At 39.0% G+C, this 27,340-nt stretch overlaps 1 protein-coding gene across 4 annotated transcripts; it reads right to left on the bottom strand.

Moving 5' to 3' along the window:
* Positions 1-522: 522 nt before the first annotated feature.
* Positions 523-27,340, bottom strand: CHODL (chondrolectin). Of its 4 annotated transcripts, XM_064470070.1 has the most exons (8): positions 27,094-27,340; positions 11,726-12,038; positions 10,823-10,980; positions 7,462-7,509; positions 6,995-7,078; positions 5,198-5,300; positions 2,733-2,811; positions 979-1,068 (listed from the first exon to the last, which is right to left on the bottom strand). In XM_064470070.1, the coding sequence occupies exons 1-8, from the start codon at positions 27,182-27,184 to the stop codon at positions 1,066-1,068; spliced, it is 879 nt and encodes a 292-aa protein (XP_064326140.1). In that variant the 5' UTR covers positions 27,185-27,340; the 3' UTR covers positions 979-1,065. The 4 variants fall into 4 exon arrangements, with proteins under 4 accessions (XP_064326134.1, XP_064326146.1, XP_064326140.1 ...); XM_064470064.1 differs by lacking the exon at positions 2,733-2,811 and having other exon boundaries at positions 523-1,068; XM_064470086.1 differs by lacking the exon at positions 5,198-5,300.

Genomic DNA, 27,340 nt, shown 5'->3' with positions numbered 1-27,340 from the left:
AACAAATGCTTTTCTAGCTAATAGTCTCAGTAATGTTGGGATCAATCTATTAGTTTCACTTCCAAGAAAAGCCATTTGTCTTCTCTTTGATCCAACTTTACATTATCCCTCAAACTATTAGCTATATTTAAATTATCTTGAATGACTTTTTTACATCGATTTACTGAAACAAGTAATTTGCATCTACACTCTTGTCCATTGTGATATTGTGTTTTTCTTCAAAAAAAGTAAAAAATATTTTACTTAAATAACAACTAACGGCTGCCTTCAAAGAACCTCATTGATGAGGTATCACTTGCCAAGTAATTTATGTTGACCTTGGAACAATATGTCAAAAAGTTATGGTCATTCTCTGGCAAAGTGGATTCATTATATGAGATCAAATGACTTCTATGAATCCTTGAATTTTGCCACATCAGATCGATGTCACAACATGGTGGCTATCTCTAATATATAATAAAATAATTTGTGTGCCTGAGGATAAAAAAGCTGTGTTAAATGTGCAAATAAATACTAAACAAATATTTTGTATCAAACATTTATGCAAAGATAAATAATTGTTACACTGTAAAATTGTCGGTTCCATTTACAGTACATCAACTAGGTTACAATGCATGAGAGACTAAAGGAAACAAAAAGGGTTTGTTTAACTACAAACAATCTTAGAACTGATATACATTGTAGATATTTCCCCATAAAAACTTCAGATGCTCTGTTCATTTCACTGCTCACAACTAGCTAACTTACACCTCTTAGCAAAATAAACACATACCCTTTATTTAGCATGGCATATTTCGTTACTGAATTAATAATCAAACATTATATAAAAATGATCTGAACATTTGCCTCAAGGGGGAGCTTACTGTTCATTCGTGTAGATCCTTTGCATTTTCAAGCCATTCCAAGCTAATGTTCTTTGACGACATTATAATACAGCCTGACTGCAAAATGTTATTTTTGCTTTGTTTTCAGTCAGTAAATCGTTATACCTCCATGCTACTGTCCTTCCTAGGCGTCTTTGAAATCCATAGTGTAGACTGGTTTGGACTGGTTTTTGTTCTTCCTTTACTGAAAAATAAAAATATAAACTATTTTCAGTGCATGTGTGCCTTTGTGGTCCCGATTCAGGTTTGTGATCAGACCTGGGTATTTCATCCCCTATTTGAAGGCCGTCTTTGTTGCTTTCATAGCACAGGTTCCCCATCCACAAAAGGGCTGTGCCGATGCTGCACCAAACATAGCACCGCAGCAGCGGGTCAAGGTAAGCAACTGCTACCAAAGTTACCAGACCACCCTGCTTAGCAGCACTCCTCCCAGGAACTGAACTGACCTGGCCCATATTTATTTTTTCCCTTTTTTCAGTTCACATTCACCCACACCTACTCATACAGAGTGCTCTTGTCAGAGACGGGTGTGGACACTGTTTGACCACGGTAGTGGGAGGCTGGGAGCTTCCCCTGTCTGGGGGGGACTTATGGGGGATGGGAGCACAGACACCCCTGAGCCCATGTCTGGTGTGCTCAGGGTGCAGCCCACCCACCCCAGGGGGCTACTGCAACCCTGCCCATGAACATCCTAGAGCTGCACCCCTGCGACCACAGTACACTAACAGGTACCAGTATGTACTGGTACGCCAGAAAGCCTCTCCCCATCAGGGCTTGACCTAACTGCTAATGAAGTAATGGCACATGAATCAGACCCCTGGCAATGAATGACTGGTAGAAAGCTTCCTTAGGCCTAGTTTTCATTCAAAACTGTCAATAGTAGTTTTTGTGTCTGGGTTTTTTAATAAAAAAGATAAAACTGGTTCCAAACACACTTGCTTTGCAGCACTGCAAAAATGTTCACTCTAATCTTTACGGGGAGCCCTGAGGTACCCTGTAAGTTGATGCCAGTCTTTCCACATGGCTAGCATCTCTTCTGTGACTGTCACAACACACCACCTTCCCTCACTTAGATGCCAGATGACAGTGCACTGCAGTCTACTGAAAAGAAAAGGCACTTCATGAGCCACTGCAGCTGCATTTCAATCGAAATGTTTTAGTCTCTGGCCGGAATATTTCACACTGATATTTACTGCCAATTAAGTAAAAACCAGAGGATAAGTAGCCCTACATAATTCTGTAAGTTGGAAACCTGACAGTCAAGATCCCAACAGTCCTATAGATTCAGTTTTACTCCTTTCCTGGTGAGTAAACGTGAGCCTGAGTTGATTGAAAACGTACTCTGAGGGAGCTGGATGGTACAGTAGTTTTTAGCCCCTCCAGACTTACCTCTGAAGTCCTACAAAGTAATGCATTATGTACCTGAGCCCATTGGAGTAATTGAAAAGACTCCCATTGGTTTCAGTGGACTTTAGATCAGGCCACAATGCTATAAACAAAGCAATCACAATGAATCAAGTCGTTTCAGCACTTCTTTCTTTAAGATATTGATTCACTACTTCTTTCCAGATTAATACAGCAAAATCAGGCATATTTTGTAAATTAATGGCAAAATATTTTGAATGGAAAGTTCTTGCCACACAGCAGGCACAACTTCTGAATACCTGGGATCAGAACTTTAGCTGTATATAATGAGCTTGTCTTCAGCAAACCTACGCAGATTTTCAACAGCTATACATCTGGTTCAGGAAATAGTTTTAGTAAGAAAGATGAGGAAGATGCAATAAATAGCTTGAGCATATCACTGTTTTGACCATCAAATGCAATCATAGAAACTGAGAAATATACCAGGTTGGAATTTAAACTTTCTGCAAGGCATTCAGATGATAATGGAGATGGGTCTTTGAAGCAGTTTCTCCTTGCTTCCCTGGAAGAAATGAAAGGGAGAGCATCTAAGCATGAATGAGCTGGTCATTTCTACTAGCTACAGGGAAGATGTTTTGCTTTGCCTTATTACTACCCTTTAAGAGCCCAATGCCAGGCAAAATTAATCATGACCTTTCAAGCTAGGCATGTCCTGGTTGGCCATGGATTGTGGCTTTCAGAGGAAAGGTCACCATGTTGTGGAAGCCTAAAAAAGAATGAGAAGTCAGGTTCATTTGGAAAGTTGGGGATCCCTCCTTCCCCAGCAGGACACAATCCCTTTGCTAAAGCTCTACAGTGTCCAGATGATCAGTTCAAGTGGCTGCCTTTTTTTTTCATTTGCTTTTTACCCAAGAACTGCATATTTGTGATGAACCGAAATGATTCACAAGGTAGGTCATATGTGGAAATATAACTGAAAATAGATGGGGAAACTTTTTTTTAAAAAACAAAGTTCTGTTTCAACAGATAAGCAAGAAGACTTCATTTTTTGTGATACCAGAATATTCTCTTTTGACTTAAATGAATTTTAAAGAAAATTTGTTTTACTTTCTTTAATTAAAAGCTTTGGTGCAACCCAAAATGAACATTCCGAAAAAAAACATTTGTTTTGATTCAAGTCCATTTTCTCCCTGATCTTTTTATCATTTAGTCTACCAAACTAATCAGCTAACAGAAAAAGTACAATCTTCCAAGCTGAATTTCCAATGTCTGTGTCATGCAATTTTTATGTCTCGGACGTTCAGATGAATCACTTCTGGATGAACTGCTATAGCATCACAGGCCTGATCAAAGCCCACTGAAGTCAACACTACTGTTTCTATTGATTTCAGTGGGCCATGAATCTCATTGTTTTCCCAGGAGTATTCAAGAGCTGAACCTTTTCTAGGGAGGGAAAGAGCTGCCAGAAAAGGTATGAACACATATGTCATACTTACCAAGAAATCCAGCTCCATTGTACAAGGGTTCCAGAGTTAGATTACTTATATAATTGCTATTGTTACACATACAATTCCTTTATTCCTCATTGCTTTGAGTTTCCAACCTTCTACAGCCCCAGAATGTAGGTTTGGATACAACCTTTCACAACAATGAATTTGCCTACCATAAGTCAGGTTGGAATATGCACGTTTACCTTTTCTTTATAGGAAAGTGCATAACAGACAATCTAGTATGTGATGCAGACCACCATCAAAATACCTTTTACGTTCACTTGTTTCAATGAGACACATCACTAAGGAGTGCTGTGAACATCAGTGTACCCTCACTCATACAGGTATAAGCAGATTTGACATTTGGAGTGTTTTCTCACTTGAAATAAGGCTTTTCAGCTGTTTGCAGAAAATGCTAAATTAAAACCACAAATAAAAAATAGAGGCTAAAAGTAAGGAGGAATTTTTTCCCCTAATTTCTTAAAAGAGTGATGTCATATTCCTTACTAGCATGCCTGCGCTTCAAGAGACATAACAGCTTGTGCATCTGTTAATTACTCGTTATTTTACTAAAAGAGTGTTTATCCATAAAATATATTTCAATGTAAACTTTTCTGGATTACTTTTACTTGAGAAGGCTTCATGAAAAAACCTGGAGAATGAAAAATATCCTAGAAAGTTTCAGAAAAAAAAAAAAATTATATGTTGTCATATCTTAGTATATCATATTTTGAGAAAGATAAAAGGTCCAAAGAATTTTAAAGCATGGATCAAGACATATCCTGCTTCATAGGCTGAAATGTTTCCAATTTGCATAATAATACATCTGTTTGATACTACATCTATGTACACAGAGCTATGTACTTTATGCATCTTCTTTGACAGATACACGATGTACAAAGGAGTTGCACTGGTATGCGGCTCAAAACATGTTTTTGCATTTTCTTTTCAATTTGTCTGCTCCAGGGGCCCATATGTTGCTCATATGGGATGTGCACTGAAACAGCATTAAACAGCTGCTGGCCCTTAGTTTTATCCTTGGAAAAAACTGCATTTTTGGTCAGAAACTAAGATGAGTCCGTGACTTCGCCCTGTATCAGTGAGGATCCCACTACTATTCCGCAAAGCCCAGATGCTGCACAGGTGGTAATCGTGATGGAAGACGTGAAGTAAAAGTGCTGACAGTAGCTCAGTATATCAAATAGTCAGCAAAGATACCTTCTTCAGAAACAGGTGAACTCCTAATGGCAGCATACTTTGAGAGACCTGGAACTATTTGTGTATTGTGGAAAAGCCTGATCATGAATGTTCAGCTCTAAACTACTTCGATTTAAATAGATGAAAAGATGCTTATTTGCATATTTGGGGACAGATGTAAGCAGTCTTTCAGTATGAATAGCTTGCCAATGGAAACATGAATTCTGCATTACAAGACCATTTTGGATTAGTATATTTTACCTTTTATGAAGCATCTGGAAACAGCAGGTCCCAAAAGCCACCAGTATCAACAACAGTAGTGGTATAGTGGGTATTACAACATAAATTAGATTTGGAATTATACCTACAAGACAAAAATTTCTTATTAATGTCTCCCATGTTGAAATACTCTTAACCACAGGAGTAAAAATCTGGAGTAAAATATCAGAAATACATTGAATGACACAAAAGAACATTTATACATTCCTTCTATAGGAAGAGCTCCAAAAAGATGACTCAGAAATATCAAGAATAAAATAGTACATCTCCAGCAATGTGCAAAACATATCTTAAGGATTTAAATTCTGATATTTTCTATGTGCATCATTGTGAGATTTCCAATTTTATAATTGAAAATTCAAATATTTAAAGAAAGTATATTTCACAGACTATTATTTTTACAGCCCGTGTAACTTGTCTACTCATTGGCCCTCACATGTTGGATTCCCACCCATGCAGGACCACAAGAGGAACAAACCCTGCTCATCTCCCCATCTCCCTTAAAAGACAAACGTACACTGTCCTCAATTAATGAGGAGAGCGCTAAAGGTGCTCCCCTGCAGGTCCCTGGGCAAAAGGAGTGGGAAATGGTACAAGGTGGCACCCTATTATTTGCCTAGAATAAGAGGATGGGGTCTAGAACTTCCAGAAAGGGTCTGACTGTTTTTCAGTAACTATATGCCCATGTTTTATAACAGTATACATTTTATGTACAAATTGTGGAGACTTTCGTACCCATTGTCCTCTTTTGAGCATATTTTTCACTAGCAAGAATAAATGTGAATATTCAGGTTGGGTTTGCTTATAAGTTTCAGATAAGTCTTTGTATAGTTTGTAAAAATAGTAGTAGTGATTTCAAAATACACTTCTTGAATATACTCATTCCTCTGGAGTTATAAACAATGGGAACATCAGTTAGTAAAATGGCTCAAATCCAGCCAACAAGTGTGGAAAGGGAGCGCCAGCTTTCCATAATCCCATGCTGTAATCCTGTAAAATCCTGAGTTGTTCCTCAGAGATGTTTAATTCCTTGAGTTTAGGCCATGTTATAACTCTTCATGAACAACAGGACTCCATTCAGGACATAAATCACCAAATGAAGGATCTGGGAGCATTACGGCGAGCTCCTAGACAGTAGGTATCCTTTTTCAAAATATGAAGTGCCATCTCTGCTAGAAATCTCAGGAAAGCATATAACTCCTTTTAGCATATGGTATTTCTTAACACACAGGGTATTTGGGGGAGCCATGGCAGAGTGTTTATTCTGCAGATAACTGAAAACTTCATGGTCTATCTGTTAGGAAAGATATAATTTGTGCCTTTTTTGTGAGCCCCAGATATCAGATATGAAAGCTAATGTAGGCACCATATGTTTGTTACACAGGTTGGGGAAGACATGAGGAGGAGATAGAGAGAGGCGAGGCATGGGTTACCACAGCCCAGAAGGAGACGCTCTACAGCTGGGTGAACACTGGTTAAATATTGCACCTTGACAGAGACTCATCAGGGTCAGAGAGAACAGTGCAGATTTCAAGGACTGCTAAACTGTAGATTTGGATCAAAGTTCTGGGAGACGTGGAAATAATTTGTTTCCACAGTTACGAAGAGGACTGACTAAAACTTTTGAAATGTTATTAAAGAGTATACTTTTTCAGGGCACTTCCTGGGGAAATACACTGCTTCCTCCCAGTGACCATAATGGAAATTGTTAAAGATTAATTTAACTGAGTCCACTGTTGATATTTTTACCAGAACACTCAATACATATGAACACATTACCTGTTTCAGTAGCAATAACATGATACTGATCTTCTGGTTTGCTTGTGTCGTAAGTATTCCCTGCTGGCACTGTTGGAAAAATACCTAAAAAGGACACCAGACATTTTAGGAAAACAGTGAGTACAAAATACGGCTGTTATGTTGTCAAATAAATTAATAGTAACTACATCCTAAATCATATTGGAAAAATGAACATTTTCAGAATTGACTGAACTGCTGGATATAAATTCGTAAACAAGGTTTTATTGCAAAATTAGGATTACATCTGGAACAAGAATTATGAGCAGTGCTATTCTGAACAATAGCCATATATTTTTAGCTATTGCTCTCTAAAGGATTAATTTTTCCTATGTTCCAGTTCTAAAACATGGCTGTTAAATTTGAGTAATTTTGGAGATTCTAGTAAACTATCCTTATAATTATGTATTTACCATTGGAACTCAATTTAATGTTTCGAAATTTCTTACCGTAATCTGGCTCTGCTCTGTCTCCTAATTCTTTTTCTAAGACATTATCTGTTAAATCAATATTTGAAATCAATTGTTGAAGAAGTGTGTGTAATAAAACAGATGTTTTCATTATTTTGCATGCAGTATCACAGAAATGGATACATTCTCCAAAACAATAAATTGTGTAATTCTTCATTTAATTAATTTAATCTTCTTACCAAAGACTATTTGCAAACTAGTTTCAAATCACTTCTAGATCCTGCTTTTTTGCTCTTTAGGAAACGGGTATAGTTTATTCTAGTTCCAATTCTTGGTGGCCTCTGCTAGGTTACTGGCTAAATCACTGAAACCTCTAACTTCTTGTGCTGAAAATAAAACTCCTAACATATTCAAAGTTTAATTTGTGCAGATGATCCTAAAACAATATGATAGGAAGTCTTCTTGATTAATACTTAAATCTTATTCAAATTTTCAAAATAATGCTTACAGACAGTTAGATATCAGCTGTGAAGTTCAGTGTCAGCTTTATATAGTTTGGATTTGCAATAGGCAGCCCTAAAATACAAATCACAGGCAGTGTGTACTAGCACATCACATAAGGAAGTAAAATTACCAAAAAAGGAACAATAGTATCATATTTCTTGTAATGCATCAGAAACTGGAGAACCACTTCATGGCTTTGAGCTGTATTGCAGAGGCTTGCAAGTTTACTTGTGGCTACTGTTATAACTAAGAGTTTACAAAGATCACAGAAATAATTACCTCATATTGAAAGGATGGGCATAGGAGTGGAATCTGCATGATTGTTTGAATACCATGCCTTTATCATAACATTAAAGTAATATTATTTGCTATTAATCTGCAGTTCCAAGTGTCCTGGTAAACACAAAATGCTGGGAGAAATCGAAGGAGCAACAAAGCCTACTAGAACAAAGGCAGTTATTTCATCTACTCTGGTAAAAAATAGCTACATTTGGCCATATATAAGGATATCAAAATACCACGAAGGACTGAGTTGGTGGCGCTAGACAGCAGAATAAGAGATGAGTTTTTAATCCGATTCCATAATCAAACCTACAGGATCTGGATAGGAACTAAACGTGGTTGCAGTTACCAACCTAGAATTAAAGATTGCAGAATGATCAATATATCTAAAGCCAGACTGAACATTGCAACAGTAAATGCTGTCAAGTGAGGTGCTATAAAAAGGGCTTAGAAAAACAGAATTGACTATCAGAAATGTGGTTGCTGCTTGAGTACGACTGCCTAATAAGCACTGCCCTGAACTTGCTGTAGATACAATTACATGCAACTTCATCATGGTCATCTACAACCGATGTGTTTTGGCGTAAGACTGGTATCATGCACCATATACTCAAAACAGACAGGAAAGTTGTGAAAAACAATCTACTCAAATAACAAAGTGAAATTCAATATGCATGTGCCACTTTAATACTCCTGGTAAAATGGATGCATTTTGCATCCGAAATGGCTGACATTGAAGATATTACAGTGATTATGGGGGAGGGGAAAGGTCATTTGTAAGTCTCACTAGGTTTTAGATAGCAAATGTAATTTTCTTACAAAGACTGTGGTACTTTCTTCAGGCATTGAAAGAAATGCCATATACCTATTTATATACATTTATGTGTCTTCTCTTCTTCTCCATGTGATAGAAAAATACGTTTCTGGAGAACAGCCTCTTTTCCTAAAGAGCACAATTCCAACAGCTTGAAAAGGAAATAGCTACAACGCAGCCAGCACTGTATTTAGCTGCTTAACAATGTCAGTCCTAATAATAATCTATGTATACATTGTTTGCCTTATTATATGCCTCATTATACACTAGTAATCTATTTCTACATAGTGAAAGAAATCTATATTCATTTTCATTTTTACTGTTATCACTTTGTTTTCTGCCAATCCAAAATACTCGGCATTTTTTCAGATGGTGAAAGCAATAGGAAAAAACTATTATCACATCTAGAATGGTAGTAGTTCACTATTACAGAATAATTATTTCACTTAAATCTGTTTGCTTTTAAAGATATGAAATATATTTGAAACTGAGCCCTCTTAATCAAACCTGCATTTTCTGACATTAGAATGTTATTTAAAAATATTTTAAGTTGTTGAAATAACAAGAACACAATATAAATAATTGTGATTAGTTGTAAAAGTTATAAAATTATATACATCAGTTTCCTGAACAGTCTGTGTGACCAAGATGATACATGATCACCATAAGAGAGTGATAGTCATTAGAAGCAGAAACAAATTTGGGGAGTGGGGTTAAAATATGTGGCTATATCAAGCCTTCCAAGCATTTAATATTTTCTTGCAATATTAATTGCCATTAATATCTCCTTTAAGATATCAGACAGTGAGAAAGCTGAAGTTTGAAGGAAAAGAAAATCCACCAAAACTGGAAGAAGAAAATAGCCTGGATCTCTACAAAGAGTGTGATTATTACTAGATGATGAGATTAGAGAAAGCAGGTAGGAAACCACAGAATTAGGTCAAATAGCTGCTAGGAGTAGGATTTCATACGGATTCTGACTTTCAGCTTAGTTTTTGAAAAGCAGACACACCAGAAATTATTTGAAAATATTTGCATGATCCTGCTGAAAACATGTTTTCATTTACTGTAAGTACCACCAGAAGTAGAAACTGTTAGAGACTCAACTTGAAAGTTTACTTTTCAGGTCCTTCTGTTTGCACAAAGTTCCAGTTTATACTTCATGTTTCCTCTACTGACATATACAGAACCTATGTCATGTCTGGAAGTACAGCCAAATTCCTTAAGATCTGGCTTCTTCCTTCACCATCTGAACTAGTATGCATCTGCTTTTCATATCTATACATCTACATGTATGAATGCAGAATTTTCATTCTGCTGTTCTAGACTTCTATTTTTCTTTCTTTATGTTAAAACTTTTAGAAACAGCCACCACACGTAAGTTGGTATAAAATATCAGAGGCCTGAAGATGCAAGGATACTGTAATTTTTTTACAGTAGGACCAAGAGATGCCTTGACCATCCCACTTGATAACAAGCAAGGAAAGTAGTAAATGGTCACTTAAAAAAACTTTGTGGAGAATAAAAAAAAACCTAGTGAATGAGTTCAATCAAAGTAAACCTGGGAATGCATGGCAGTGATGCTAACCTTGAAAACATTCTAACTGGATACAGATAGGTTTACTTAAATTACCACTAGATCTGATATACTGCAGCCCTGGTAAATATCAGCTCAGTCAGTCACACACCAAAGGAATTGGTAGCACAGGCCACAAGACATTTGGAGATTCCTTCACAAAACAGAGGGCAATTCTTTTCCTAAGTGTCCCACCTGTGAAATATAACTTTAGTTTCACCTACCTGGGCCATACTTGCAGATAAAATTGTGCTTCATGTTGCATCTATCATCATTCCATTGATAAAGGTATGGCCCTCCCAGACCAGGGTTTGCAGTTGGCTGATGATACATCACAACACAGGCTTCACTTCCACAGGAAGGCTCATCTGTATACCAATTTCTAGTGGTACACATAAAGACAGACTTTCAGCTCTGAAGGTAAGCTTCACCAGGATGCCAAGGAAAGGAGTTTACATCAATGAAAATACATCAACCCCAACGACCCCATCCTCTTCAAAGATATGCTGCATTTCCCACAGCTCCCCTGTGAAAGGAGTTTAGGGCCTGGGCTCCACATCTCTGGATCTTCAAAAACAGTCTGACCGAAACAGCTCTGCAGAAATAACATCCTACTGCTCTGCCACTTGTTTTCCTTCCTCTCTGACTCTTACCTGTCCTGATGTGCCGAGTCCTGTGGGCTGCTGCTACTCTGGTCTTTTGCTTAATCAAGAAATTAAAGGATTTTCAAAAGACAGGGTAGAAACGGAACAATTTACACTAAATAACATGCATTAATTTACTTGGTGGCTGGCTCCCTGATTCAAGGTGGCCAGAGCCTTGCAGAATTTGTCTGCCTGCTCTCAGACCACATCCTATATCCTCTATGTGGGGCAAAAAAACTCCAAAAGCTGTACAGAGGCAAACTCATGAGATGGGAGCAAAGAAAACTGTAGGCTGAAGCCAGACTATGACATCCTTTTACAGCCCTCGTTGCCAGCTCCCCTTTATCTGGAGAAGTTAAGGAGGGATGCTACTAACTTCATGGGACACCAAGTCTTCACGTTTCTTTCTAGAAGACTTGCTGGGCATTTCACTCTCCATTTCTTTCCATGGAACCTTCTCAATAAGCAGTTTTACAGACTTACCTGAATGGTGAAATACTTCCATCAGCCCACTGGTAGAGATCAGGGCAAGCGCTTGAGGTGGCTAGTCCATCACCACTTCTCCACAACCCAATCCAGAAATCACCATCAGAAATCCCAGAGCCTGACTTAGTGAGGTTTTGCAACATGTTTTCTATCAGTTGCTGCTCAGCTTCACTTTCCAGGCTCAGTAAAGCTCCACCATCAATTTCACAGGCTTGGCGGGCCTCCTGAAAGCCCACTCGTCTAGACAAGTCCTGGAAATAAGCTAACTTGTAACAGGAACGCTTGAGGTCACCATAGCACACCTTTTGACCTGAAAAATACAAATATGAGTGTGTTTAGAGTATACTAATGAATATCACACCTGAAGGTAAAAAAAAAAACCACAGCATCCATACAGCGATGGAGGACAGTAGGGTTTTTTTCTCGTGCCCATCTATGAAAGGGCCTACAGCGATACAGTGACACTGCTGAAAACCTCAGCTTTAATTTAAATTGCAAATATTACACAGTCCATGGGAATCTATGGCTTTCCTCCCAAGACCTGTGAAAGTCTCCAAGACACTAAGAACTCCCACTAACTTCTAGAAGGATGTTCTCTACTTTAATGACAGTACCATCAGGCCCCTCTGTTAAAGCCAGGATCTGTTTGGAGGGTATTTTATTAACCATTTCATGCTAATGGACCAACTTCACTTCTATTTGGTAACAAAGCTATCTGATCAGAAAAAAATGTTTAAAATACTCAATTTTAGTGGCAAGAAGCAGCTAGCATTTTCTTGATTCTGTTAACCTTGAGAGGGTGTATTCACAAGGATCTCGTAGCTGCTTTTTGCCTTAATGTGTCTAAATAAAGTGTAAGCATGTGTGGAAGGAGAGCGTCTGCTCCTTTAACTGTGCTGGTCAATGACTTTTGCAGTGCAAAAAGGGATAATGAGAAAAGCAGGAAGCCTTCAACAAAACAGAGTTACAAACCTGACAGGAAAACTTAATGGAATAAAAAGAAAAAAACCAACTCGTTAGACACACGAATTGGTGGGCTATCAAGAAACCACAGGCAAACAGGACTTTGCAAGTTCATAAGGATGCACACCTGGGGACCCAAGATGTTGGGGTGGTTGGTGGGACTATGCAATCTGATGAGGGACCATATAGAGTTAGGAAATGCAAAAAAGCAGGTGGTTGCATCTAAAGGAGGAAGAGAGTGTGTGGGTCTGGGTGCGTGTATTCTCTCGTGACCTTCTATCTCTACCAGCCGACAAGGAGGAGGGGACTTGGCTGCCTAAGTGTTCTGTGGGTCCTGCACATGGCTGCTGTTGAAGGCTGTGCCTTGTCTGTGGCCATCTGTGTGATGGCTGCATCATTGTCCTGTCTGTGTGGTGCTGGGATACGTGCTCAGGTTTCATTGATTTAGGGAGCAAAGGGGAAGTGGCAGCCACATCCCTCAGCTCAGAGAGAGGCCCTGGGTACCGGGGTGGGCACCCACGGTCAGGCAGGAGGAGTCCTGGGACCGGAGGTGCTAGAGGAGGTGGTCATCATCTTAACATCCCTTAACACAGCCAACCAACTCCAGATATTAGCAGGTATCACAATACTATCCAGACACCATAAATAAGCCCTGTGATGCCTTCAGAAAGTACTATTTCTACTGCATTCACACCATTTTTTTTTTATTTGCCCTTCAGAGTCACGTCTGTGGAAAGAATCAAAAGCTAAATGACAAAATAATGGTTTTTTCCTTCCAGTTCTTTGGCTAAGACAGACCCATATCTTGTTCCTAAAAAGGAAAAATAATCATCATCATCTTCAGCTAGTGAAAGTCTCTAGAGTTTATTCAACACATGCAAGATGTGGAATGAACACACTCGCTTATGTGTTTACTCCCGCTCTTAAGCAAACACCGATACAAGACTCATGTAAGTAACCTTTGACTTTACCTTTGAACAGGTTTTATCCTCTTTTACCTTAAAAAAATTAATTTGTCACTGGGAAACAGCAACATCATCCTATAACTTAAGCTGTACTTAAGTTTAAGGTGGTGTTTTCCTCTACACAAAAAAATAAACATTGAAGTGAACAAAGAAGCGTGAAAGATACAGTAAAATTAATTCTTCTTGCTTTAGTGTTGCTTCATTTTCATATTGAATGACACAGTAGCACACTTCCCATAGTAGACTGCATATAGCCCAAGAGCTGATTGAATACTTCTCTATTTTGCACACAACACAGTTTCAAGAATTTGCAAAGAACATGCAGACTGTATCAAAGCTGCATGAACACAGGAATGTAGAACCAGGATCATCTCATGCTTTTCCACTAAATCTTAACTTACATCTTATTTTGGAGATCTTTTTATTGTGAAAAGCTATTTAAATTATAGGGGCAGTAGGAAACACTAGAAAACTAAACATAGTTTATCCCTATGATTCTTGTAACCTTTCTCAAAAAAGTTATCTCTGAAACCTTTTCTTTATGACACCCTATTAAAGTTCATCTGGGAGAAAGACTGTCAGCATGAGAAGTGTCTTTGCAGTCTCATTCTTACTTAGGCTTGGCAAACAGACTTCTGAAAGGCTACTTGTTTATTAGTAATTAATTTGCCAAAATAACACAGGAATAAGAATAACCTAATGTAAGGACAAGCTTGTGCCACAGATATCTGCAGAAAAAGCCAGGCTCCGAGAGCAGGGAGACCACCTATTTGGTCTTTCTCTGATAATGTCCTGACAATGCTGTGTACATTCCGATTCCTTTCCTGCCATTTCCCTTTATTCATATCAGTTTAGAGCCTTGCTATCCATGAATGCAATAATATCCACAGTCCTAGCTGGGCAATGATCCTGAAGAATCAAGGAGCAGACCCTTTGTTACAGATGCATATAAAATAATGGATTTCTCCATAAGACTTCTTGGAACAAAAAGAAAAACTACGCCTATTATCAAATTAACAAAGTGATAACTCTAAATGCTCAGAAGTAGGAACTGCAAGAATGAAAGTTGCATGTGAAATCACAGCTCGTTCCCTTCATCTATAACCTTGCGATTCAAATTCTGCAGACATGATCACAATGCTTTTTATTTTCCCCAGAAGCTCTGTCTCATTGACAGGTTTGAGTGCACAGTGAAGGAGGAGCTGTTCAACATTTTAATCCTTACCACTGGGTGAGTGACTATGGCTCATTGCCAGAGTACACATATGTACATAGCAGTGCAAGCATCCAAAGGCTACCACTGAATTATGTAGAACACAAATAATTTCTCCCTGTAACTAAAGATTGGATTCAAACCATTAATTCAAGATGTATATACAGAATTACAGAGAACCCTTTGTCTATTGCCTTGTTCTTTTTCTTTCCCAGACAATTTTTAGCAGTACACTTTTACTATTCCTTTCATTCTGGGTACATACTCCTCCCCGATACCAAGTAGGAAATTGTGAGCAAACTCAGGTATCAAAATATCCCTGTCATGATTTCAGTCATGCAGGACCTTTCAACCCACTGACATCAGTGGGCTGGCTACTACTGATCTCAACTCCTGTGCAGTGCCTCCCTTTCATGGGGAAAACAGCTAGCTTTCCATCCATAACACATACATCCATTCCCCTTCCCCGTGTGTTTCTCAGGTGGCTGAAGTGCCCCTCTCATTCTGTTCTCATGCAGTCTCTGCTCTTCTGATTTTTCCCAAATCCTCAAGCAAATGACCTCTCCAACAGGAAAAATTAGTCCTTGCTGGATAACTGACCAAGCTTCTTCAGTGTACTTATCTTCCAGTCCGCTCCTGCAGAGACTCACATTGCCAAATGGTACATACTGTTTCTGAGCTTCTAAAAGAATCATGTCCCTAAGCCATAAATTGCTGTATACTGGTCCAATACGGAGGACGCATCACTGTCAAGGCTCAGCTCCATCAACTACAGCAAGCTGAAGAAACCAAGTGGAACTCCATAGAGCTGGGAGGGGGAGGGCAGACATTGTGATGCACAACAGCAGAAGAGCTGCTCGATAGCTGCCACTGCAGCCTCTAATACATGTTCATTTTGTGGAGTCCACTAACAGCTTGCCCCTGTTGTGCACTCAGAGCAGGAAGTCTCCTTGGAGTGATCCAGAATACAGACGTGAAGGTCTAATCTGTACCCAGGGGTTTATATGAAATGTTTAGTGAATTAAAATCTTGAAACTTTGTGTGAAGGCTTTTTTTTTTCTTCCCCTAAACTGATCTGAATAATTTTTCGGGATTCTGTTGCTATTGCACATGTTCACGCAGGGTTAAGTAACTCTAAAATCAAGTATTATAAAGTGAAAGAATTGAACAAGTGAAAATTTGTGTGCAGTCCAATTCCTAAATTACTACTTTCATTTGTTGCTCTCTACACCTGTGTAGAAATAACAAGAAATAATTTCCTCCTTACAGGGTCATCATTTGTACAAGAATATACCTCTAGAAAACAACAGAGAAAACAGCAAGAAACTAATAAATATTTGGCATTAAGACCCATCTGATGTGAATGAAATATCTGATGCAGAGTAGTACACTTTCTGGAAGAAGCTGTGAATTTTTTTTGTTCTAGTTAATTTAGTCTCTGTGTATAGGCAATGACCTACTCTGAATCTTTTCTTTCTTCTTTTGAAGGGGACTTTCATCTGCTGTAGTGGAGCTAGTTCAATGTGTTAATGGAAAACTGCAGTTGTGCCTTAATAGCTGGCAAATAGTTGACATTTTAGTGCTCTTCTTGGAGCACACTGAGATGTCAAGTTTTCAAGCTTCATTTTTTACAGCTTTTTTCTCAGTACTAATTTCTGAACTACAGAGCAGAAATAATTTACCAGTGAAAAATGTCAGAATGGACCACATTGTATAGCAGAGAAGTATGGAAACATTAACTATGGGCTTTTTTACCTTCTTCAAAAAAAAAAAATCTTTGCAGCAGACAAGACTCCACTGTTAATTCTAAAGTAACATTTGCTATTTCAGCCGTATAGATTGAATTCCAATTTTTCTGTCACAGCTGAATAGAAACTAGATTTGTAAGCAAATCTCTTGGAATGAAACAAGTTAAGATACTACACAACGTGAATAAATATAGGCAAGTTAGGCCTTTACATCATTTCCAGAAAATCTGCCCTGAGCTGCTTGAGAGATGAAAGAAAACATCAAGGAAAACATTGTTTCATCACAGTGTATTCAGAAAGGAAAAAAGAAAAGCACGTTAGTGTATTTAGTCCTCCGTTCAGCATGAGACCAAAGACCAAACTGATTAATTTAGTAAGATCTAAGAACTCATTCTTACTCTTTTCCCTTACAAATGCTTAGACAAGTTGAGGTTTCAGCTAATCCTACTTGACTCCCTGCAGATGTGAAGGTAGAGTGCTTATACCCTTCCTTTCAGGGAATGTATCAGCTCCTTAATCCTTGGCCCTCCTTCCCTCACCCAGGCAGAACCGCCCAGACCCTTGTCTGAATTAGGCATAGAAATAGGCAGAACGCACCCTTGGCTGGGTGGCATTAACCCACACCTTACCTTTTCATCAACAATTGCTTTCTTGCCTGTTGAGGGAAGAGTGCTGTGTCAAAGCAACAACAAACTTGACAGACAGAAGACTTTTTTCTTCCCCCAGTTGCAAAACTGCAAGATTAGGTCTCCCCAGTTTCCTTAATGGAAATGTCTCCAGGTTTGTTCTTTCTACCTCTCCTACACACATCTGCCATACAACATACCTCTGGCCTTGCTCCCTCAGCCTTAGCAGCTGTAGTTGCCTACTGCAGAGAACCTGACCTGGCTGAAATTCCCTTGCACTCACTTTGTCTCACCATCCTATTAGCTGAAGAAAGCAAGTGTAAAGTACTTGCTCTAAGAAGTGCTAGCTACCATTTCCATTCATATGGACCAGTTTTCATCCTTGGGTGTCATACAGCAGCTCCACAGTAGAATGTTTTGACATCAACATTAAAACAAAGATAGCTTTAGCTTAAATACTTGATACTTAGTTAAAAAATTTCTGCAGATAATTCTGCAGGAAAAAAAAAATCTCCTTCAAGAAAAGGAGAAAGAAGCAAATTCTTAGCTAGTATTTCAATCAATTATATCTCCATTGTGTTTTAATAATGATGCTTTATTAAACAGAAATAATAGGTCTCTTTAGGTCTGTCATGACAGACTTCTAGCAAATTGTCATTTAGAATTACTGATAAAGTACCCATCTCAAAGACTGATACCCCTAAGAGCATCAGGCTCAGTGCTAACTACACCCCCCCAGACCACAAGGCACCCAAAGGTTATCTTCAGTAAAGAACATGACTCAGCTAGATGTTTTGAAGATGTCAGGTAGAAGATATGCTCCCTGCTGGTAAATCCTATCCATCTTCCTCTTGAACCTCATACACTAACCTACAGTCCAGGGTCTGCTATCATTAGCATCCACATAGATTAGTGGGGAACAGCAACTGCACGTGCATAGCACATGTGAGGGGAGAACAAAGGAATACATAAAGCCTGCTGTAGAAAAGTCCATTATTTCATACTGTGACTTTTCCCTTTCCAAGCTAATGGATTCAGCAAAAAATAGAGAAGCATTTGCTACAAATGAATGTGAAAGATTTAGCACTAACCAGAGGCCCAAAGGTCAGCATGAGACTGATGGAGGCCTCCGAAAGTAAAGTAACAAAATAGACACAAGGACTTAAGTGATCATGAAATAACAGCAAGACAAAAACCTACGTAAATTAACCAAAATATTCCACTGGCTAGATAATATTTCTCTGCTTGTGTTATGAAGACTAGTCTTGGTCTTGAGCTTGCATGAGCACCTTCACCTCAGGGGCTGTGTAACCAGCATGCAGGGCACTGGTCACAATTTGTTTTCACCTGTCCCCGTGTCACAGGGTGCTCCATGCCAAGTCCCAGTAATGCACTCCAGAACATGACCAGGCTAAAAGGGACTAAATTTTCCTAATCACATTTTGATTCAAAGCTGATGCATCTTGTCTACTGACCTTTGTATTATCCAGTCAGCTTTTGATTGGGTTCAGCTGCTGGTCACATTTTGATATATTATGTTACTGCTGTTGATGTTTTACTGCATCATATTTGTGTCCATCTACTGAATTTAATTTGGGTTTTTCGATGACTCATTACTTTTTTAAAAATACCACTGTGATAAGATTTCATAATTACATTCTGTCTTCATTTATGATAAAAGCAAATTGCTGTCTTCTCTCCCAAAGTTTGTAATACTGAAGACACATTGTTCTCTCGCTGAGTCAGTATTCAAATCACAGATGTTGCTCAGCTCACGCTCCTGAGCAGCTTAAGGAATTCCATGTGCTAACAAATTTGCCATTCAATTATGAACTGCTACACAGATCATATGCCAGCCTGCATCTGTATTAATACCTTCACCGCTAACACTTCCATACCTTAATAGGTACTTTTTCCTCTCACCCTCCTAATAACCAAGTCTGCAAAGCAAAGAGGCATTCATTATTGATTTATACTTTTTCTGGATTAGGGTTATGCCTAACTGTCACAATACAATTCCTCTAAAGTGATTTTTCTTTTGTGAAAAAACTTTCAAAGGTTCCAAGTCCCTTTTAAGCTTATATAAGATAACTGAGGGCCACATACACCTATTAAGTAGCTGTACTTCAGGTAGATATATGTACAGGCAGACAGTCTACATACATCATTATGCATACATCATATAGTCATTAGCATGTAGAAAATATCTAAAGTGGCTTAAAATAGAGGCTGGCCCCAACCTCTCTTAAGCAAAGCTCACCTATTAGCCAGACTTCTTACAATACTTGTAATGAAGTGCCTTTCTTACTAAATTCTTAGGCATTAGCATGTAAAAATTATAGATGCAGAGATAGCATGTATAAAAATAGGTAAAAGGTAGATTCTTTCTATTATCTCTCGAACACAGGCCAGTTTATCTTTAGCCATTAACCATACCATATCTTGTGAATCAGCAAAGACAATGATAGAGGTTCTCAGACACCAGCCAAACAGCCATCTCTAGGATTATTGCAACTCTTTCAGAGAGAAGACAGGAGACAATGGAAGTGGTAACTAAAAATAACTGTATGACACCATTCATACAGAGATTTAGTACAGTTATGCAGAATATGAAACTACCTAAGAAGCATTTGTCCCAGCCCCATCCCCATCATCTTTATTTTCTCATTTGCCATGCGAAGTGATTTCTCAGTTAATTTATTGCTGAAATTGAGTTTTCACCTGTATGTCAGCCTTTTCTAATTATGCTATTGTGTTTCCAAGAGCTTTTGGGGATAAGGAGTTGACTTGGTTATTTCTGAATAACAACTGTTCTGAATAGACCCATAATAGCTATACTTTCACAAAACTGAGCAATAAGAAAGGAGACAGTCTGTTTGTAAAGGAGCATTGGGCAGTTCTAATTTGAATATTAAAGAATATTACTTATCACTAACACCTGGATTTTGCCATCTAGCTGAATACAAATGCAATTAAAATGAAATCTGATTGCTTCCCCGCATATTGCTGCAAGATAGCTGGCTAGTAAAATAGGTGATTAAGAAACATACATACGAACACTGATGACAGGTACTGATATAAATAGATTATTTTAGGGGAGATTTGTTAAAGCCTCTATGTACTCAGAATCGGCACTGTTTTAGATCTTGGAAAGATGCTAGCAAGAATTCCTTGTCCTACAAGACATAGATAAGTTTTTTCATTGTGTTCAATAAAGCACTGGGAAGACGTGTCTTCCCCAGAGCACACTACAAGTTTGTTTGGATTTTCGAAGTCAGGGATGTGGTGTTTCAGAGATCAGCTTGTTCTTGAGGTACTGGGAACTGGAATACCTGCCCTCATGAAAGGCTGCCATCTTCACCAAGGAGTGACAGGCTTATTCATTAATTTCACAAAAAACCCCACCACAACCATTTATTTCTTATAGTTAGCTTCTCAGCCCTGGCACACATGGCAGGGCTATCAGGCCATTGATAATGAAGCTGTAGAGAAGTAGCTTGGTGTCTAAGTCTCGTAAGAAGCTAATAAACACTTCACCATCCATAATCACCCTTGCAGGAAAACATACGATTACAATTATGTAAATTAATACAGGGTAAGCATCTTCAACTGGAAAATAACCATTTTTATGAAACAGTTTTAGTCATGGATTCAAGTGATATGTCAGTCAAAAAAAAAATAATCTGTAAAGTATTTCCAAAGTACTACTTTTTCCCTGACGTGGTCAAATCATTAAAGCCCTGATGGCTTTCCTTTCTTCTAAGTGAAACATACCTACTTTTTGGCATCAGCATTGTTTCAGGTATCTGGCACATTATAAATGTAAAACCTGAGATCCATTTAGCTTTTCCTGTAATAATGGTTTTTCTCTCTTCTGATCATGTGACCTTTATGCATATATATCACAGTCCTGATTATGGCAGACAGCCATTTGCTTCTATAAGGGGCCAGTGCAAAACGGCACTGCCCTAGAGGCTAACGCAAAGTGCCAACACAGCTGGCAAAACAACCCCTTAAAAATTGCAAGTTAACTTCCCTTTTCCCACGTTAAGAAGGAACAGAGACTGGTATCAGACCTACATTCTTCCCTTGTCTGTCTTTGAGAGGTCTAGTGACATTGTCACTGTGAGCAATGTAGGCTCCTTCGCCTCATTGGGCACGATGAGGACAATGCACTTAGAAACTTAGAGCTAGCATCCACAGAGGCGACAGGCTTGCATTTCAGTGTGGGACACTATGCACCTTCTCAATTAGCAACAAGAGAAATGTCACTATGAGCATAGGAGATGAAGCACAAACATTTTCTTTTGCAGTATTACTCAGGATGTCAGTGGCCCTAACAACGAATCATGTTTGTTAAAAAAATGCAAAATTACTCAAAGTGTAACACTCTTCACAGGTATAAATAACCCTATTCAATTCCACAGACACAAGCAGGGAGGCCAGTGATAACACCCAAATGTCAATCGATCTATTCAAGCCTATTCAAAATAAGAGGAAATAAGGTGACTTAGAAAGATCTACACATCTACAAGTCTGCTCCAGGATGTGGATTCTTTAACCAAAATTTAAAAAAAAAACACACACACACTGACTGCTGAAGCTGTTAGCAGTGGTTTTGCTTGACTGTTTTCATTTATCTGAGAAGTCTTATACACTCACAAACAATTTTTTTTATCTATCACAGCCTAAAGACACCAGTCATTTCCATCCTTTCAGCTGTTTAATTAAAAAAAGCATAAATACTGACACAAACACTGACAAGACTGGCAAATTAAGTCCCTTTATCAATAGTCTTCTGCATAACTGTGAAGACCAGAACAGATTTCCCAGATACTTTTAAGACAGACGTAACATGGCAGCTAATAAGTTGTTGTTAGCAGGTTGTGGAATAGCCCACAAAAACTATAGAGTCTGAATGGCTTATGTATAATGTGTGCCAGCCTAAGGGAGCAGGGAATATTCTCATTCTCCTGTCCCAAACCAGCAGACACTTTCACACATACTTAGTTTTATATACTTCAGTAGACTCCCTCAACACAAATTCAAGCAATACTGAGAGTTCCTGCTGATTGCTCGTGTCTCGTTTTTGTCTCTAGAAGTAGTTCATAAATATTCAGTCATTAAAAGATACTCTTCATGAATCATTATCCAGAGCAAGCATCATCCATTCTCTTATTCTTTTTCAGTGAAATTTGAATGCCTTTTTCCAAGTAATTGTATTTTCATGGATGTTTTTACCAAATTACCTGTATTTGCCATAGATGTAAGTAAAATTTATATATATGGATGTGAAATTATATTAATTTCCTTGGTTTATAGACAAAGTTTCCTAGGGTGGGACACCTTATATGCATCTCAGTACAAGAGTGCAACAGAGTGCCCACATTTTTGCAGCAGTCGTACAACTAAAAAAGCAACAGGCAAGTCCTTGTTAATTCACCTTCTACTAAAAAAGTGGGAAAAGCCAATCCACATGGAGTCTTAGAATTGGTGACAGTTCACTTAAGGTAAAAATAGAAAAGACCTTTAAGGGGAGGAGAAATAAGTTAGAATATTTTTCTCTTAGGGTAAATTCTCCTTTATAAATAGTCAAATGGAGGTAAAGCATAATTGGTTAATTCATATCACAGGTATACAACCCTGTATGTGAAGAAACTGCTAAGATATACAGAGCAGGTTTAACCTCACCAAAATTTAGCAATTCACAATGTACTTGTCCATATCTGAGCTGGTTCATTGACATCACTGTGTAGACAACTGAAAGAAACAGGCATTTTCAGGGTGTATCTAGCTGCAGTATTTTCCAGATCTAGGTTAAAATGAAATTAATCCCGCTCTAAAAATACTATTTTTTTTTTCCTTCACTGCTTACAAAGTGAGCCTTGAGTGATTAGTGTTATACTATAGTTACATTTAGATTTCGTCAAAGCTATGCCAACTGTTTAGTTAGGACTCAGTATTCCTTAAGATTGCTTGGAACAGAAGGTCTTACTGTCTGTCAGTGGTAAGAGTGGGGACTGCTTCAGCAAGAGACTCAATTTCTAACTAGTGAGTGACAGGTATGAGTACAGGATTATAGTGCAGAAATTACTATCAAGTCATTGCTTCATCTTACTTATTTCCCATTAGTACTATACATTCTTTTCTGATGCATGACAGATTTGCAAAGAGAAAGTCATTATGAGCAGTTTACGTATGGCAAAGTGTCCTTCCACAGGATGTTATGGAATTTCTTGGTTAGGAGCAAAGCGTGTTTAGTAGAAACATGTTTTATATCCAGGAGTCATCACCTCATTCCACTTTAAGAACTTAGATTGTTGACTTGAACCCATGAAGACACTACTTAGAATAGGTCCATAAAGAAAGGAATTAATAAGGAATCTGGGAGAGTTAAAAGCCCACCCTCCCTTGCAGTTCTTAGTCTCAGCTTTAGTGATTACCAAGACCTATAGCTGAACAAAAAGATCTTGTACCACGTGGGCTTGCACGTCCATTAAAAGCTTTTGTAGTATAGAACCAAATGCTGGGCTTCACAACAAAATGTTGTGTTCAATACACAACTGTTGCATGTGTACCCTGTAGATGAGACTGGCAGTGTTTTTTCAAATTATACTTTCTCAAATTCTGAGCTATAAACAGAGCTTAAAATTAACAGTCCATGCCCCCCAAAACATAAGCAGAAGGTTTCATCTACAGAAAATACTTCAAGTCTGACAGACAGAACTCAGGTGTAATAAGCAGGCCAAGCCAGTTGAATTAAATTAAATTGGGCCTTTTTAGAAAGGGTTTGTTATCTCTATTCAATTCATTACCCATGAAGATACTACTTTAATTATCTTACTTTACAATATTTTATGGCCAACTCAAATCTGGTCATAAGCTGTACGAATGAACATATCCACATCCTTAAAGGCATCTGAAGCAAATAAGCCTATAGTTTAGAGGCACTTGTTTCATGACCCACCAAATGTTTTTCTTCATTTGGTGTTTTATATATCCAAATACTCTTACACCACAATAGATACAGGATTTTAAAGCAATACATACCAGTATTTAATCTGCTACTGATGCATAGCAATAGCAAAGGGCAAAATTTAAAAAGCCATAGAAATACAAAAAGACAGCAAACAGCAGCCATTAAAGTATAACGACTATGATTAATACATAGGCTGTTAAATGATTAGTAACAAGATTAGCTTGCATCTTTCCTGCCCAACAGATACTTAAAGTAATTGCATCTTTGCAAACTGCATTATCATCACTTCATGTTCTTCATGATGTCATGGGACAGCAAGGCAAACTCAGCAGTTTCTCCTGAGCCTGCTTTGATTTTTTTCTTTAAGAATCAATTCTCTGGCAAGACTAGATATTCTGATATGGAGGCTGCAAGCACTGCTCACAAAACATCTGTCTAACTACACTAAAAATTACAAAGCATTTGTATTACTTCAATTCCCAAATTAAATATGACGAAGAAATAACACCTAAGTGTGAATTGTTTGATGTAAATAATCATTTTCATTTCATCCTAGGAAAATAAACATATTTGGAAAAAGAAACAGGAAACCTTTACCTGGGGAAATGACATTTTGAAAAGGTAGACTTCCTTCTCTGCCCTCTTGACACTGGGGCCAAAATGGTTGCAATTTTGCAATTACTGCTAGGTCTGCTGCAAACTTACTGCAGTAAATGGGAATCTTTCCACAAGGTCCAACAGCACTCAAGTCAGTTTCAGGAACAGTTTCTTTGCAAGTGAGAGGAATTACATATTTATTTGGAACACATAGAGCAGTGAGATTTCCATTTATTCCAGATTATCATGACTGAAGCATAAATTAGCGATTTTACAGAAACATGTCTGTTTAAGATGTAGACTTATGATTTTAAATGTGAGCCTCTAAGTCCAAACTGTCAATTCTTATATAAGGCAGACAGATAAGCTAGATGGAAGTCAGGTGGAGAGCACGCTCTGCCCAGTAATTCAATAGTACTATTCCTTTTTTGAATAAATGCCAACTACTACTGGTACCAGCCCTACCCGTGTGCATGTGGCAGGATAGGGCTGGGATCCTTGAGAGGGGAGATAAAAAGAGAGTTCTCCTGCCAGTATTTCAGAATATTCTGCTATAAGCATGTAAGTATGCTTATCTTTAGCTGTTATTGTCTAGACAATCTTTATCTAATGAATACAACGTCAGCTAATATACCTGACATAACATATATGGTTCCTTCCATAAGTGGCTTCAAATCCTCTCCTGTATTCTACCAGGCAAGCATAAGCTGCACAATACAGTGACGCAAGACTCATCACATGCTTTGAAATGCTTCAGGGAAATATGGGGTAGAGAGCCTGTATTCTATCAAACTCCAAAGCCTTATACACATCTAGGAACAGTTTGACTAAGCCATATACACATATTATGCATTGTTTTAAAAGCTGGACCTCTACTCAGTTTGCTACATATGTCACTTCTATGCAGAAGCTTCAGCTCTGGTTTCTTCAGCCACACGTGGACCCCTGCACGGAGACTACTAATGTGAAATGCCTCTCATTGATGAGTAATCTTCATTATTCCTGAAAATAAGTGTTACATAGTATTCATATAAATTGTTAAACTAAGAGCTTTACTGTATCATATGTGACTGTACAGTTGACAGTACAGACAGGCAAGCTTTTTTCAAAATGTACTGCTACTTAGCTATTGTTTCCTGGAAGATAGTTTCACCAAAAGCCCAACAGCACATCTCAGTTCTGCTCGTGAACTTGCTTCAAATAAGACATCAACAAAATGGTCAGTCACTGTATTCTATCAGCAGCTAAGAAAGTTATCTGAATATAGCAACCAAGTATTTGCTACAAAAATAAAACCTACAGAAAAGTTTTCTTGACATGCTGCCATTACAGCCTCTGAAACAACTGTATACAAATAATTTGCATTGTTCTGGAATCAGTTTATGAAGACACATGTTCTTACCTGCATATACAGAGATTTACACACAACTTGTGTGTAAGCAGTCAAGTGTGTAAATCTTTGTTGATACCACGACAAATGTCTAGATCTGCTTGCACACATAGAGAGCCCATTACCTTTAGCTTGGAGGGTTTGACCCTAACTGCATTAAAAATAGCCTTTTCATTAAGTTTAGCAGCTCCTGAGCATATGCACCTGTGTGCTGGAAAGAAACAATGCGATCCTCCAGCTCTTAAATTAAGCCAAAGATCAAGCATTAGATAGAGATTTCTGAAGTATTGTCTTCCTCTCAGTTTTGAAAGTTGTAGATATACATAACAAAACTATACTGCATGCTCTTAAAAGTTTGCTTTTGCGTCCTAACGATAATACAAACAAAGAAGACACAAACGAATCTACGTGTTCCTCAGAAAGACGCTGTAGGAGGCACACGCTTTATCTTTTTAAACAGTTAAAACGGAGCTAGATTATGCAGGTAGTCAATCAAATCCAAAACTCTGCGCGTGCAAGACAACGCCGTATCGGCAGGAACCGACTTGAGACTGCTGCAGAAGTTTGACAGCCTCGCTTTCTGCCTCTGTAGCGCCGACACTCTGCCGCTCCCAGCCCGGGGGGGTGCGGCAGCCCACCGCAGCGCAGCGCAGCCCGGCCGGGCCGCACACGCTCGCTAAGCCGAGGCTGCGGCGAGACCCTCGGGGAAGCCGCCGGGGCCGGGGCGCGCCGAACCAGCCCCCGCCGAGCGCTCGGAAGCAGGTTTCACGGCTCGCCTCCAACACGCGGGTCACTTAACGAGCGGGTTTGGTGCCAGTCCTTCCCCTCGGGGACTCCCGCTCCTGTGAGCGCCGCGTTCCCCCCGCGCCTCCCGCCGCACTCACCGCTGAGGACGCGGCCGGCCGCCCCCCCGGGCCCGCACAGCACGGCGGCCGCCAGCACCGCCGCCAGCCCCAGCCCGCCGCCGGCCCCCATGGCGGCTGCCCCGCTGCCGGCTCCCCTCCGAGAAGCTCTTAGGGCAGGCCGATGCCCGCCGCCGGGGAAGGGGCGCCCTCCTGCCGCCACCCTCCGTCCGTCCGTCCGTCCGTCCCTCCCGGCCGCCGCACCACCACCTCCCCTTCGCGCCACGGA

Source organism: Phalacrocorax carbo, chromosome 1, assembly GCF_963921805.1.
Source record: "Phalacrocorax carbo chromosome 1, bPhaCar2.1, whole genome shotgun sequence".
Classification (NCBI taxonomy): domain Eukaryota; kingdom Metazoa; phylum Chordata; class Aves; order Suliformes; family Phalacrocoracidae; genus Phalacrocorax; species Phalacrocorax carbo.
This window is presented reverse-complemented; position numbering and strand designations above follow the sequence as displayed.

What these genes read in the sequence shown, in the direction of transcription:
- CHODL (XM_064470064.1), bottom strand. Translation starts at nt 27,184, where the DNA reads ATGGGGGCCGGCGGCGGGCTGGGGCTGGCGGCGGTGCTGGCGGCCGCC. An exon ending in CAGAGCAGAGCCAGATTACG is followed by an intron (nt 7,079 to 7,461) that starts GTAAGAAATTTC and finishes TGTCCTTTTTAG; the next exon opens with GTATTTTTCCAACAGTGCCA. An exon ending in TTCCAGATGCTTCATAAAAG is followed by an intron (nt 1,069 to 5,197) that starts GTAAAATATACT and finishes TTTATTTTTCAG; the next exon opens with TAAAGGAAGAACAAAAACCA.